General features: G+C 36.8%; 1 protein-coding gene across 2 annotated transcripts in view; it reads left to right on the plus strand.

Moving 5' to 3' along the window:
• Positions 1-788: 788 nt before the first annotated feature.
• Positions 789-16,969, plus strand: part of LOC113055277 (FYVE, RhoGEF and PH domain-containing protein 5-like) — a 45,026-nt gene continuing 28,845 nt past the window's right edge. For both annotated transcript variants that reach the window (XM_026221452.1, XM_026221453.1), the window contains exons 1-5: positions 789-1,464; positions 2,718-5,419; positions 12,594-12,711; positions 15,460-15,518; positions 15,999-16,029. In XM_026221452.1, the coding sequence (XP_026077237.1) occupies positions 2,790-5,419; positions 12,594-12,711; positions 15,460-15,518; positions 15,999-16,029 (2,838 nt within the window). In that variant the 5' untranslated portion in view covers positions 789-1,464; positions 2,718-2,789. The remainder of the gene's footprint in view (positions 1,465-2,717; positions 5,420-12,593; positions 12,712-15,459; positions 15,519-15,998; positions 16,030-16,969) is intronic.

Genomic DNA, 16,969 nt, shown 5'->3' on the forward strand with positions numbered 1-16,969 from the left:
GTGTCATGTGCGGGGCTCCGTAGAATGTCATTTGACTGAATTAAATTTTTTCCTACTGATTTTGAGTGTCAAGTGTCAGTGTCAGGCCTACTTTATGAATTTTGAAGTTAATATCCACACAAATGTCCACACAAAATTGTATTTTGATCATTAAATTGCATGAATTTTGTAGGGGAGAATTTTTTTTTTTTTTTTTTTTTTTTTAAGGCAGAAGTGATCCGTTTACATACCTGAATTTATGTAGTCCAATCAAGTCATTCCTTTTTGCTGACAATTTGCTTCAAATAACAAATGCATGATGATCATTGGCTGTCAAGGTCAGTTGCAATTTTGCTTTGTGTATAAAAATAATAATACTTTTTTTTATTATTATTATTATTAGCTACATGTTAAGTGATGATTTATCCCAGTACCCTAGCATGCCAAATGACAAATCTAGCACCAAGTGTTTTTTTTGTGTGTGTGTTTTTTTTTATGTATTATCTTGCATAGTGCACCAGCTGAGTCAGGGCTATCACTGGCAGGCCCTGAAAAAAACTGGTGCTTCCCCTGGGCGTCCCGTTTGGATTATTTATAAGAACTGTTTTAATCTAAAAATACTCATTGAATTAGTCGTCTCCTATCAGTGTGGAGTTCCATTAGGAAAAATACACTCTAAATTTTGAATGCAGTAATTCCCTGGTAGAGTTAACAGCAGCACCTTTGTTCATTTGTTGCCTGTTGTGCAGGAAAAAAGGGATAGCAGTTTCCTGTTATGAAGAGAGGTTTTTAAAGAGCTGCTTTCCTCCAATCAGGCAACAGATGAGCAGAAAGGAAGCCTGGCCAAAGGCATTTAGAGAAACTGCATAACCTGTTTTCAGGAACATTTGTTTTTAAAATTTTCTACCAAATTTTTTTATTATTGTTATTATCTTACCTAATGATTTAAGCAATCATTTCTAGGCTATGAATCTAAATGGAATGGCAATGTGGTGATACAAACAGAATTGGATTAGAAATGACGAGTTATTATTATTACTTTACCAGTGACAGCAATTGAGCAGCTGTTTGTGAAATGGTTATTGGCTTTAGATGTTTTTCTCAGTGGGTTCAGCCATTGATCCTTGTATTACTGTGAGGGAGACTCGCTGTACCTCCCCAGGAAGCGCGCGGAAAACACCTCAGTCTTCAGTCTCCACGCGCAGATCGGAGCGCGCGTGCATCTCTCTCACTCCTTCAGGCGGGAAGCGCGCGGTTCTGAAGAGACCTTCTGCAACAGTCTCTAATAAAACTGATATCTTTTGGAAGCACGCCGTCGAATAAGTGATGAAGTGTTTATTGCTTACTCCTCAGGCTTTATGACAAATGTCACTGGAGTAAGTCCACGGCACCTCTGGATATATAATGTTGCTTCGGCAGAATATCAAGGAATAATGTGGAAATATATCAAATGCCATGGTGGATGACATCCGACAATGAACGCAGGTATGAAACCAAAACATTCAGAGTGAACTTTTCAGTACTGTTAAATTATGTGATTTAATAGTTCACAGCTCTGTCCGCAGTATTACATGGTATTCTTTGAATGCGTACATTATAGTGAAAAAAAAGTTTGACATAAGAAGTAACACTATTTTGACGGTGGCTTTCCCTTTTATAGAAAATACAGAAATATATAAAATGTAATTATAGTTCTTAATTTCTTAATTGAATAACACATAGATACGTGTAAATATATATATATATATACACACACACACACACACACACACACACAAAGCACTTTACAGCTCAAATCTCAGTTCATGTACTGATGGCTTTGCACAGTGAAGAGTGTGTTTCTCCCTTTATTCCTCCCATTGTGTTTAACCATTTGTTTAAAGGGAATTCTTGTTGCATAATTCATATCCTGTTATTTTGCCAAGGGGACCTTAGTTGGGATGTTAATGTTTCTCTTTTTATTGTTCTTTAACGCACTGAAATGACCTTTTCAGCCAAAAAATAAAAAAATAAGGGGAAAAAAAGAAGAAAAAAACAGTCTGGGGGTTGTGAGGGGTGGGATTTATCACTGGAGAGTGAATCATGGGAAGACTGACGAGAAGGAAGTGTATTTGTGTTGTGCAAAACTGCGCTCTTGTAGAAAAAAAATAGGGAGGGGGGTTTATAGAGGAGACGGGGTGCACTGTTAATGTCCTTCCCCTTTGCACTTCCTGTCCACAGTCCTTCCAGGAGAGTCTGCTGGAATAGTTAATTAGTTGTGTCAGGAAACAACATCTTAGTAGGGTGAGCACCAAGTGCATGGTGAGTTTAATAGGACGTGCGTCAAGGCAGGTAGCAAATAACAGGAAAAGACAAGGGGTGTATGAGTTTTGTTAACAGAAAGGGTGTGTTTCACCAAAAATGACCTTCAGGTTAACCCTTTTTGAGAAGATGCACTTTGAAATCAATGGATGGGATCTTATTAGTTGCTATTATTACCCTATTATTTTTAAGGTTGTGAAAATGCTGTGAATGGATTGAGCATATAATCACTTCATTATGTTCTATGTTCAAAGGTTGCAATTCATCAATCAAATGGTCAATGTAGATCAATCAATATGCTGCTCTAAAGGAGCAGCTCAGCTCATAATGGCATGTTGTCAGTCAGTTTGTAGATTATATCACTTATTTCTATTGCAAGGGCAAGGATATACAATTCAACAATGAAATGTAATTTTCTTCGCTCTTTTTGTTTGCAGATTTCTAGAAGCAATTTCAAACTTATCAACCAAAGACAAAGCCATTTGACTATAACTGTGTGCTCCACCCTGATGTCAAGGCCTTGTCCCTCCACCCGAGGTCCTAAACCTCATGTGGCACCAAAACCAAGGCTAGCCTCTGAGGTGAGCCAAAGCATGGTGGGCAATGGGGACATTACCTCCTCTGACAGACTGGAGCTGAACCAGGATAACGAATCAGATGTCACACAGGAAGAAGCAAATGCATCCAGAGAAAACTGTACAGATGATGACATCAAAAACAACTTATCTGACAAAGAGTTTATTGTAAATTATGACACTAACCATGACACTAGTTGCTATAATGAAATAGAGGAAGAATTACAAATGGCCGTGGATGAAACTGTGGGAGAGGATGAAGGTAAAATTCATCAAGCCACTGAAGTACAGCATGCAGCCTCTTCAGATTTATCGGAAGTGGTCGATAAAATTTTTGATTCAGCAGATGAGAACCACAGCAAAAGCACTGATGATATCAAACCAGCCGAGAATGGAGAATATGCTTATAATGTACTTCAGGACACCTGTGCATTTTCTGAGAATGAGACACTAAATATAGATCAGCCTGCAAGTGAATCTCAAAGTCTGTACGAGGAGTTTGAGGAACCACCATCAGACAGTTTTTATTGTCTCAATAATCAGCATGAAGAGGACACTAAAGCAGATGTAAAATGCATTCATGAGGCACAAGAAGATGAGACTGGACTTTCTTCAAAGGTTACAACCTGCAGTCAACCCTCACTATGTGAGGAATACCCTTATGATGTCATTGGCACATTGGATGACAACAGTACTTGGCAGGCTGAACGTGCTACCAAAGACCCATCTGGACGTTTCAGGTTTGCAGAGGAGACAGAAGATGCATTTGAGCCCTATTCTGTCATAGAGGTTGTGCCAAGTGATTTGATATGTACCTCTGATCCAGAAGCAAGATGCAGTGATGATGAGTCCAGCAAAGAGAAACCAATGGACTCTGAGATCGCAACAGAGGGAACGTCAAACCAAGAGCCTTACTACATATCATCAAATGATGTGGCAGAGTTGGAGAAGGAACAGGCAAATTTAGATAATGATGTCTCTCAACCTGCTTCTGAAGGTCAAGAGATGGCAAAAAATGAAGAAGTGGACGACTATGCTGATATCAAAGACAACGATGGTGAAGATCAGCAGGTGGAGTGTGTGTCATCTGAAGATTATGTCGAGATAGGAGATGAAGATGAGCCGATAAACATGGAGAGGAAAACCAAGGGTAAAAGTATAAGAGAACGAACAATAAGAAGGGGTCAAGCTCTTTTAAGTCAGAGGAATAGTTGCCAGCCACGTCTCAGACTTTGCAACATTACTGTTCCTGCTGACTTGGAAATGGGCAGAACTCCAGAACTTACAAACCGCTTGGTTTTTGCCCACACCACAGAAGCATTCGAAGAGGACATCGAAGAGCTGGACTGTCATATTGTGCCTTTCTTTGAGGACTCAGACACTGAAAGTGACGAACACATTTACGAGGAGGCTGGCTTCGATTCCGAGGGTGAGAATTTTATCTCTCTGGACAGGAAGAGCATTGTGACGAGATCCCGCTCGCTCTCTGGGAAAGTACCTGGATATGTTCCTGAGACTGTGCCTGAAGAGACGGGCACTGAGTACCAGTCTCACGACTACTACACTGTGGCCTTGGACCAGAATGGAGTTCCGCAGCCCAAGCTTTTAGATGAAACAGAGGCTGACCAAATAATTCCCTCACTGAAGCCAAGGCGCTTTCTTCTTTCTCCTCGGTTGCTTTCTGTTGAGGGCAGAGATTTACCATTCTCAGGGCACTTTGAGGGTGAGAAATCTCCTAGAGAGGAATGCAGATTGCAAAAAAAAGATGACACACTTTCTTTGCCCTGTGTGATTACTTCCTCTGGAAGCTTTTCTCAAAGAAGTCACCAGTCCTCCAGTGGTGTGTCGACACCTACATCTCTAGTTGATATCCCACCACCCTTTGAGTTAGCTTACATTACTAAGAGGCCTGTGACCAAAAGCTCTCCATCACTTCTAATCCAACATGAATCTCCTGATAACCCCAAAAAGAAGACTTCATTTAAACGTTTCTTGGCCTTAAAATTTAAGAAAAAATCTGAAAGCAAAGCCCGTGGAGATGGTAGTGTCCGCTCCTCCAGGTCATCGTCTGAATCTAGTCACCATGGGCCCATTCGGGTGCTGGAGCTTGATCGAAAGAGTACAAGTGACTCCCCACAGCTTCAGTCCCGTGTGGGAAATCCACAGCGTAACTCAGAAATACCTACCACATTTCTGCTTTACAAAGAGAGGCAAAGAAGGCAAGGTGCACCTAAAAGTTTTAGCAACAGGGGTATAGCCAGAGTGGAGTCTTTTGAGGAGCGCTCTCGGCCCCCCTTCATGCCCCTACCACTCACTAAACCACGCTCCATCTCCTTCCCAAGTGCAGATACTTCTGATTATGAAAACATTCCTGCAATAAACTCAGACTATGAAAATATCCAGATTCCACGTGGACGACCCACTCGGGCAGTCACTATTACAGAGTTCTTCGATGACCACAACTGGACAGCAGCTACTTCCAATGAGAACGATGGCTATGTGGACATGAATAGCTTTGCAGGAATAGAAAACAAACCCACCACTCAAGAGCAAGACCCTGAAAGGTATGGTCAGGTTTTTAATAAGGAACTTTTAAAAGGAACTTTTTTTTCCACATTATTAAAAATAATTGTAAAAATGATAAAAGGGATCTGAATATATTAGGAAGACTTATTTCTGTAGCATAAGATTGTCTGCAGAGTTAAATTTTGAATGTTGAAACCCCTTCCTCTGAACACACTGGCAGTACCATCACCCAAGTCTGGAGGAAGTGCTGGCCAAAACAATGTTAACAGGAAATTAGGCAAGTGTTTGGCCACTTTGATAGCTCAGCTTGCACCTCTCTTTGTCCAAAAACATTTTCTGTATTCTTCCTGGCTGAATAAACAATTCTTAGAGTGTTACAGAGATTCTAGTCTATATTGTGAATTACTGGAGAATGATATTGCTTTTTAGTTAAACTTAACATTTCAGAAGCATTATGGGCCAGTTGTGTTTCCAATCAAAAATAGTTGCAGACAAAGCAAAAGCAAGATCAACTGGCTGGAAATCCACTAACTGTTGTATACAGCAGTATACAATGATGCAAACTGACGTGCCAAACACTTACGCTGTAGGTGCTGTGTTGTGCATGTGGTAGTGGAGCAGCCTGTGGAGTTGAGTTCATGGGTTACAAAGACGGACTATGCTTGCAAGGTAGCTTATCTGATTTTCCCATTTGCAGGATTTGTTGGAGTACCTTATCTGTGTGAAAAAGAATTAAATGCAATAGTTCAGTGATACAAATAGTATTGGAAAAAGGTGAATTAAACATTAAGGCTATTTTTCACCTTTACTGCAATCCTCTCACAGCCTGGTGCAGCTGAGTGGAGGGGAATAGATGAGGAAACCAGTAAGAGATTTCTGTCCTCTGGGTGAGCATTTTAGTAGCATGTAGTGTTATTAAACCAAATTCCCCAAGTGTGTTTCTTTTATTGAGCTTTTGGGAGATTTGTGTAATTATTGAGGTTTAAAGACAGATGACTTTCTGACCTTCTTTTGAGAGTATGACCCTCTTTACTCTCACTTTACCACCCCAGAGTCATCATTAGAAACCTCTGCTCAATTACCTCCTGTGGTCAAAGACTCTGACTTTTTCAAGTGGCCTCTGGGTAGCTTTTTAATCAGATTTTCAGAGAAACACAAGGGAAAAGTTTCAGAATTGCTTATATTGATGTTAGTCTTTCCATTGTTTATCACTCTTTTTTGTCATTTGTTTGTCATAATTTTATTCAAAATAGAAAGAAATCTATTTTTTTATTGACTCTGTGAAAAAACATGTATTTAATGCTCACTTGTCTTCATTTATTCACATTATTTAGATTAAAATTGTATAGATTATGCATACATTAGTCATTGTGGATTTACTTTCCTAAAATAAAGCTCAGTACAGATTTCATGCTTTAATGCAAAATAAAATCCATTGCTAGAAGTAAAATGAAGTGATAGCATGATATAAAAAAATTCAAAATAAGAACATAATTCATCTGATTAGGTTCATTTGATATTTTTCCTATGGAAAATGACCAGGTATTTGTCGTTAAAATTCAGGTGTGAATGTCCATAATATCCTTTCCATAACGATACATTGTTTTTAGCTTTTCCCAGTAATTGTTATTGATTTATTTTTGAGTGCTGGGAAAAGTGTGAATTCATGCTGCATTTGGGTGTTAGTCTTGGACACAGTGTTAAGGTGGCACACTTTTGAGCATCCTCTATTATTCAGAAGATAATAAGGGAGCCAGGGAGCTTTTTTCTGGTGACATTATTGACTCATTGTGTTGCTGTGCAATCTAACAGCATTGCATTTTTGCAAATGGGCCTGTGTGTCTGCACCATTAGTTGCTCTGTGTCCCAAGAGAATCCTTCGTCAATGCTGATGTTCTGTGTGTTTTCGTTTGTCCTATTTTGAATGCTTTCAGAGAAAAATTGACATTGCCACTTTGGTGGATGGAGACACAATGACAGGAAAGTGATTGATTGCAGGTGCATAAAGCAAAAATTTGTTTCATGCCTAAGCCAATTACAGTGTAACACTTGGTTCTATCGGCAGAGGCTACACAGTTTAAAAATGAATTGTTTAAACATTTTAAATGTTGAATTTGCAGATAAAACAATAAGATGACAAATATAAGACAACAGAATTTGTATTACACAAAACGATGACACAGAACTAAAACAACACACTACATATCCAGAATGGTCAGTGTGTAATAGTCCAGACTCCAATGTCCACCTGTGTATACAATCCAGTAAATTTGATAATCTAACATGTAAGCAAAATATGCATCCTGGTTGGCAAGTAACTCAACTGTGGGTCCTCCACAACACAGGCAGAAAAAAACAAACAAACAGCCACCTGCTTCCAAGTTTAGTGCTGTACCCGAAAACTGGTGGTCAGTTTGTATGTACATGTATATTTCTGACTAACTTTTTGGACTTTTGATGTTCTAGTGAATTAATTAAATATTAGTTTAGTTATCACCAAAACTTGTTATATTTTGTTGTAGATCATCAGAGACAATCTCTTCAAGTCAAGAGATGTATTGTCACAAGAGAAATTGGTTACAATTTATTTTAAGGTGTCCTTGTCAGAGCGTAATTATACATTTAAGTACAGAGTAATATTAATTAACTACATGTATTTACTATATGGTTAGGGTTAGGATTAGGGTTTGGTGTAGGGTTTCTTGCATGTAATTATGCATAATTATTTGTTATTATAATAGTAAGTACATGTACCGTGTAACATGGACACCTTAAAATAGAGTGTTACAGAGAAACGTTTTGTCCTAATTGCTGATCCTCAAGGACAGTGGATTGTGTGAGGGAATGACTGAGGAAAGATATGATAGTCCTTTAGCATGATAGTGGGTTGTTTATAGTTATAATTAGTGTCTTTCGTGTATCAAACCCTCTATATTAACCCTCTACATTGCGATTAAATCACTTGCATATGCGACTACATTCTTCACTCTGGGTGACTAAATGATGTCTAATATTAACCATTGGCTAATAAATTCTCAGATTGTACTTACCAGTGTGTGAGTTGGAGGATAAGTATAAACACAGATATATTCTCACTCACAGAACACTTTACCTGAGCACTTCAGAGTTCTCTCTCCATCAAGCGATCTGTGGTATTTTTCATATCATTTCAATGGCTGCTGAGCGCACCTGTATTTCGCTTACCGTAAACTCAAGTGTGCTGGCACACGACTCACCTTCACTTAGCTTTTTTCTCAAACTGAAATAAAGAAACAGAGTGACAGTGTCTTACATAGCATACAGAATTAACACTCTACATGTAAACAATATTTTTAATAGTTTTTTCTTGTCAAAATACTGTGGTTTCCCATAGTAGGCGGAACTAATGCGCAAATGACAAGCACATTACTTGATACTTGATTATCATAATATCATATTATAGGCTAAAGCTTGACTGATTGATAAGAATATTACTTTCAGATATTTAAAAAGCTGTGCCATTTTACAAACATATATAGAGGATATTGTACATATTTATTATGTATATATAAATACAAATTTGTGCTATATTTTTAAGAAAAACATGTTATGTTTATATATTCAGTATATTTATATATACTATAAAATATAAGAATATAAATATATAATGTATATACATGTAAATATTTTCAAAATATATACTGTATGTTTGTGTATTTTGAAAAGTATTCATATAGAATATAATAATCAGAATTTAATCTATAATAACTTTAGAAATTATAGATTTGGCACTGAGGAAGGGTTAATACCCGAAAACGTTCTGCACTTGCACTTTTGCACTTCTTTCCACATATTTTTGTGACCTCTGTACAATAAATGGAATAAGCTTTATTATATATTATATATTATTTATTATTATAGCTTTATTGTGACAAGTGCGGATCTCTTTCATCTTTATATCTTTGTATATTTTGGATCTACACAATATATATATATTTTTTTGCCTATTGGATTTTTGGACGAGTGTGTTGAGCTCCTACCTTTTTTGTAAATTAGCCCATGAATTACTCCCCTTGAAGTCATCCTAGGTGTAAAGTATATGACTTTCTTCTTTCATACGAATCCAGTCAGAGTTATTAAAAAAATCGTCTGTGATCTTTCAAGCTATTTGATCCCACTCAGGGGTATTGCACTGCATCGGTCCATGAGAAGTTTAATAGAAAGCGCATTCATTAAAAAAAAGTGTTTCACATGGCTCCGGGGGATGAACAAAGGCCTTCTGTAGCCAACTCTTTTTGACTTTCTCCATACTTAAAACAATAATCACTGTTGTAAAATGGAAGCAGTTCCGGGGGAGTCTCGTGAAAACCAACATTTGTAAACAGGAGCAAAGGAAACAAATTTTCCTTACTTTAGCAAAGGAAAACCAGTCTCCTCTTGGCTTATATCTAAATCCTCTGACATTCTTCTTTACAAATCCTTGTTTTGTGCTTCTAATTAGTGACTATTGTTTTGTTTTGATCTCTCCTCTGCATTTCCACATGCATCACTTCTGAGTGGCGCATGCACAAAGTTGACCTCATACTTCATTCCCCTGGAACTGCTTCGGGATGAAGTATTCGGATGCAAGCTAGATTAAAATGACTATTAAATTTTTAATATGGATATTTTTCTCACAAAAACACATCGATTCACTACAGGAGGCCTTTGCCACCCCCGGGAGCCTAGTGAGACACTTTTTTTAAATGGATGAGATTTTTATTAAAATACTCATGGACCGATAAAGTGCAACACTGGGTTGCATCAAACAGCTTGAAAGATCAAAGATAATTTTTTTAATAACTCAATGAAAACAACTGAATTCATCTGAAAGAAGAATACACCTAAGATGACTTCAGTGTGAGCAATTTATGGCTTCATTTTCATTTTTTGGCTGAACTAACCTTTCAATATTGTCATTATTATTATTATCCAATTGTAATAAGAAAAATACAACATTCAGCAAACATAGCATCAAACCTAAAAAGAGGAAAAGAGTTGGAGATATTAAGATACTAAGAAATATAGTTTGAAACATAAAACCTACCAGATAACTGAGAGAAAAGAAACACATATTTTCATATGTGTTCTGAATGACTTTGTAAATGCATTTTGATGCTCACAAAGTTGGGTGTGGGTCTGGCCTGGTCTGTTCCGGTTCAAGTTGGGCCTGGTGCCCAGGGCTCTCAGGTCATTGCCAGGTTATCCCAAGAGGGGACGCACCCAGCCAAAGAGCCTCCACGCTGCTGTTTACAGGAAATGCAGGACCAGGGCGAGGGGACAGGGTCAGTGGGATGGGGTGGAGACAGGCAATACCGATCTCCCAGACTCCCCTGCGACCCAAACAACAAGACGAGGTGTGGCAGTCAGGAAAGCAAGGCTACCACAAAGATGTTGTTGTTGTCATTGTTCCCAGCTTTCTCCATGTCTTTCTAATATTACAGTAAAGGCTGAGGGCCAGTGTTTGACTTGAATAATATTTTCAATGTAAATATGTGTACACATTTTTGTGAGAAAGCAGATCATCTAAATTGAATGCAGTGATTTTAAAAGCCATATTTAACACAAAAGAAAAATTACTTGGTTCACAGATGACTATATAAAGAATAATCTCATATATAGATTAAATTAGACCCATTTTGAATCTTAGACCCACCAAACTAAAACCAAGCAGGAATATGCATCTCTCGGTTCATCTTACACACATGCTGCTCGTTGCTCTCTCCTCATCTGCATTCAGATACGTTTTGTTAAATGAAGTCTGGTAATGAAGTCGTCTCAGTGATGCTTATCTTCTATAATAGCACTATTACACAGAGTCAGACAGAGAAACACTGGGGTTTCTAATGTATATTTTATTATCAAGAGTTTAAATCAATTGAATTACATATAACAAGCCTCAGGAAAGCATCAGGCAGTATGACATATAGATGCGTTATAGGAAATCATTGCAGTCTCTCTGTAATTTTGTGTAGTAAATTTAGCTCATGGGTACCTTAAAGCAAACAGCTTAGAGAAGTACTTTGCTTCATGATTGCTTCTCATAAATGGTAATGTTGAAGAGTCAGGAGGATTGTGTAAATTGTCACTGTTGGCAGATAGAGAGATTATGTAGGATTGATGCACATTTTTACACAAACTTTATTTGTTCCCAATGCTTTTTTGTTTGTTAAATTTGTATTTTATTTTATTTTTGTACTTTTTTATATAATACTGTTTCTTTGAGATGTTTATTTATAGTATATTGTTATGTATTTTTTATTTTACTATATTTATATATATTAGAATATTGTGTTGTATTATGTTGTTGTTGTGTTGTGACAATCCCCTCTGCACAATGCAAAAGATGTAAATCAAATACCAGTCTATTATACAGATGTGTTAATAATTAAATCTTGGTTTTATTTGATCCTGGAGAGCTACATATGGGCAATTTCAGTTTGAATTCCTTTGAAAGGTGTTTGAGATGTAAGAATCAGCTTGTTTTGTCTTATGCTAACTCTCGTTCCCATTTCACTGAAAATGGAGTCCTCCGCTGGTGATTGTTGTGACGTCCTGCCAGAAGGCTTCTATATGGTTCATCTGGGGCCTCTAAACGAACTGTCACCTTAGCCATCCCAGTTCAGCTGGCTAAGAGCAATGAGCAATTTCCACTTCCAACATTACACATTTTGTGTGTGCAGTGTACAGTATCCTTGAGTAGTATGACACGCAGCTGGGCACCTCAAAATCTTTTGTACATTGACATTATGCATACACAGTAACTTTAAATGCTTTTTTTTTCTACGCCAAAGAGTTGCTTGCTAATGCCTTTAAATAAGTATAAGTGCAAATGCACTAAAAATGTCCCTCATGTGCATCTCATGTTCCCTCCTCAGTATGAGCATCTTCATTATGTGCATATTTGCGTATCGTCGGATCCTTTTTTTTTTTTTCGGTTTAAGTGCTCACCACAGGATCACCAAGCCAGCCCTTCATGCCCAACTGTAAATGTCCTCACAATCTGGCCCCAGCCATCCGTGTTACTACTGTAAGGAGGAGGTTGGAGGGGGGACAAATTATTCTCACCAGGGCTTGTTAAATGAAGAGGGGGAATCTTTTGTATGGCTGGACACCGAAGTGTATAATACAGTAACTAATCCATAGTGATCATAGTGCATTTAACATTTCTGTCATGTTTTTATCCATTCACAGTGCCTACACTGAGCCATTCCCTGTTTGTCCTGTGTCTGCCACTGTGTCCAACGAGGAAGACCATGGACGCACATCTGAGGAAGAGGATGGTTGTGGAGACCACTGCCATGACCGACAGGTCAGTTATCAATTTTATATTATCTCATGCAAATATTCTAATGTCAGTGCTCACAAAAATAAGATGTTTCTTGTAAGAAATTCTGCATTCAATTTGTTATAAAAGATGTTATTTTAAATAAATGCTGTTCTTTTGAAATTTCTGTTCATCAGACAGTCATGAAAAGATTAAGCACCACAACTGTTTTTAACATTGATAATAAGAATTTAAATGTGTGTTTGTGTGTGTGTGTGTGTGTGTGTGTGTGTGTGTGTGTGTGTAAAATCAGCTTATTAGAATCATTTCTGAATGATAATGTGACACTGAAGACTGGAGTAATGGCTGATGGTAATTCAGCTTTGCAATCACAGGAAACATTAAAATAGAAAAGATAGAAACAATGTTACTGTTTTTACTGTCATTTTAATCAAATAAATTCAGCCTTGATGAGCAGAGCAGAATAATAATAATAATAATAAAAATAATAATTTACGATACATTACTTACAGTACAGTACAGTACTTTTAAAACCTAATACAATATAAATATTATACGATATAATAAAACTAATTATAAACACAAATCTCTTTCACAGTATAAATGGATCTTTATACTTTAACATATTTAGCTTTTTTTTCATCACTTTTGTAGGTTACTGATAACAAAAACTGAAACCCGTGTGTACCCAAGTAATGACAGGTTTGCATGCTAAAGTAGATAAAAACAAGGACCCTCCCTGTTGAACTGGAATTCCCTGTGTGTGCAATTTTTGTGAGATTCAGGTTCATACGTCTCCTGGCAGTCAGTTCAGTGCTGGAGTGAGAGGCGGACCCCACCCCTTTCCTCTGCCACTGTAATATCAGCCAGGGCCCGGCCTTGTGACGCCTGTTTCGTTGTTTTCTTCGTCTTTAAAAAGAAAAGAATATCTGGGAGTAACCTATCCCAGCCTCATTTCAGCACAGCAACAAGCTGGAAAAAAGCCAGCTGCTCTGTAATTGGTTTTGTTATGGATTTTACATACATAAAAGTGAGCCTAGCACAGATATTAAAGACTTTTTAAGAATCTAAACATGAATATGTAATATATAGTATTAGCAGTGAAGTACCAGTCATGCAGTCATTTTCTCCTAAACACAGCCATTCAGTAGTAACACTTGTGTTCAGACAGCTGTGATTAGCTTGCAAATCAATGGTAGAATTGTGCTTGCCATGAACACAGCATCTCATCCATAATGCATCTGTGTTTAAAGGGGCACGTCCAGGAAAGCTTTCCCGTTTGCATTGTGCATTAATGAAATAATCTGTCTTCTTTTGACAGGATTGTATGAGAAATTAGATCAGAACATGAATCCCCCTATCACTCTGTCTTCATTTGTATATCTATCATTATTTTTATTAGTGTTGTTAATCGATTACAATTTTTACTAATTGTAAATTTTTCTGAATCCCACTTAACAATAAAGTTTTTAAATATACTTTTATATTTTAATAATTTCACATTCAGTCTTTAAATTAATGTAGAAATAACATCACTGATACCAATACTACTGATGTCTCTAGGAAAGGGTTTTTTTTTTCATAATATTTAACCATTGACTATTGCCGTTAAGCATAACAGTATAATTGAGAGCTATCAGTTTTACCATTTATTAGACTTTTAAAAAACAACTTCTTATTTAAGTGAACTTTTTCAATCTTCAAATAAACCCTATAATAAATATAATATTTTGCTACAGTACTTGTGCCCTTCAGCAAGTAGGAAATATACAGAAATTGAACTGAAGTTATCAAACACTGAATTAAATATAGATGAATCCTTAAAGCTACAAAAGTCATTTATTCGTCTCTTTGTTCTTTTGTTCTTTGATGAACAGACATCACAGCAGCGGGGTTATTAGGTTATTTTGGCTGGTTTTAAGAGCTGCAGATGCTAAACATAACGCGGATCTGACACGCATCATATTTTCTCTTTACTTTTTCTGACCCACTTCAGGTCTTAAAGTCTCTAATGAGCTGATGAGTTGAATCAAGTGTGTTAGATGATGGAGACAGTGCTGGGCTGCTCCAGAAAAGTTTTCAAAACATGTTCAGAGACATGTTTTTAAATGTGACTCATGCATAACAAATACAGTACATGCATGCACAGTTTTAAGGCAGCTTTAATTGCCTTTTTGGTAAATTCATGACTTAACTGATGACATAACTACAACATTGCATGCTCGTAGTTTCATTTGCACTTTAGTATGAAATAATATACAGCGTGCAGTTGCAATTGAAGAGCATGTGCAATGAGCATAGTATAACGGCTGATGGTTTTACTGACATATGTCCTGACAACATCTCATCTGACCGGGGTTCACTGTTGTTCTACTGGAGCTCCTCGTCACCTTTACCTTTTCCATGCTTGTTTGACTAGTGCCTGGCACTGAGGTAAAGTAAGAGTGCATGTCTGAAAGTCTCCCATTTGATGTGTTCGTAAAGATGTTCTGTGTCTAAATAAACAGAGAAAAAAGAGACAGAAGGAAGCAGCAGTTGTGGGTGGGGTGGCCAACCCTAGCTCCGCCCCTGTGTTAAATGCATTAAATATTTTTCATGTGTTAAACTGAACAAATTAATATCATGCTTTAACGTGCTAATTTTGACAGCACAAATTTTTCTACATACCATCTATATATTTCTCTTTAACATGTTCTGTAACTGAACTATGTGTACTTAAACACTGGATTTTTTTCATTTATCTCTCATTGCATTCTTTTCTATCACTCACAGATCGATGGCCAATCCAGAGCCTACTATGTTGCCAAAGACCTGATGGACTCAGAAAGAGAGTGAGTGTTTGTCTCTGTCTGGATTTAAATGCAATCCAAGTACAGTATTATTGTTTTTCATGTGATGTCCTTTAGGGATCTTCTTTATCTAGGCTCTGTCCACATCTTTATCACTGTCTATTCTTATTCACTCAGCAGCTCCTCTGATACTCAAACTGACAGCCTATTACTTGACTGTGTGCCTTAATATATTGCATTTCAGCAGTGACTCAATGGAGTCATTAAGTGTGTACAGTACATTTATTAAATGTGATCCAGCATCTAAGCAAGCCTGCTTTTTTTCCCCTAAGCCCTTCAAATGTTTTTGTTATGGATGTCAACTGGCTTCTTAATTTGGCTGTCGAAATGTTGGTATCACTTGGATGATCAAAGACATTCCTGTTTGACAGAATTGGACAGATGTTTTTTTTTGAGTCAAATAATTTATTGTTTTGAAATTTTCTACTAACAGTAATGTTGTCTCTTTTCAATAATCCACAGACATGTGAAGGCTCTGAAGATTCTTCAGGAGGTATGAAAATCTTTATAATATTCAAATTAATAACTTATAATTGTTAAGTATAATTGTGGCCGAATTGCAATTGTAATAGATACAATTTTTTGCATACATTATCTTTTAAAAGTTTGGAGTCAGTAAGATTTTTTTAAAAGAACTAATATATAAATAAAACATCAGCAGTTAATGCAGTAATAAATAAAAGTTTTAAGTAATGCAACCTTTTTCAACAGTGATAATAGTGAGAAATGTTTCTTGAGCACCAAATCAGCACATTAGAATGATTTCTGAAGAATCATTCAGATCATCTGATGACACTGAAGGCTGTAATGACTGCTTAAAATTCAGCTTTGCATCACAAGAATAAATTACATAAAAGTTATTGTAGTTATTGGAACAGTTATTGTAAACTGTAATAATATTATACAATATTACTGTTATTAGTGTATTCTTATTTAAGTAAATGTAGCCTCTGTAAGAGGAATAATTAAAAATCTTACTGACCCTAAACGTTTGAACAGAAGTGTAAATTAGGCATTCAGTTACAAATCTGTTTAGACATTAAAAAATTATGGCTGTTTACCACTTTGATAAATCACTCATGGGGCTTTATAACAGAGGCTTATGTTTAGCAGTGTGTAGAAATATATATGTCTTGTCTATCCAAGACCTCTGTGGATTATTGCTTATGTGAGGACGTTACAAGCAGGTTAAAGCCACTGAATCTATAAGCTCATCTCACACAATTCTGGCAATGTATACACCTCACAGAGACATTAAAACTGTCCTCAGCCAGTAAGTTTGCTACCAGCTCGTATGTGGGTCATCTCTTGATGATACTTTGCACTGTGACCAGTGAAATTATGTTTAATGAATTCAACCTTATTTTTAATTTAGTTTTGATTGTTAAGGCAAGCACCATTATTACCATTAGTCATACACATGCAAATTAAGA

The sequence above is a fragment of the Carassius auratus genome, chromosome 36 (assembly GCF_003368295.1).
Source record: "Carassius auratus strain Wakin chromosome 36, ASM336829v1, whole genome shotgun sequence".
NCBI classification, from domain to species: domain Eukaryota; kingdom Metazoa; phylum Chordata; class Actinopteri; order Cypriniformes; family Cyprinidae; genus Carassius; species Carassius auratus.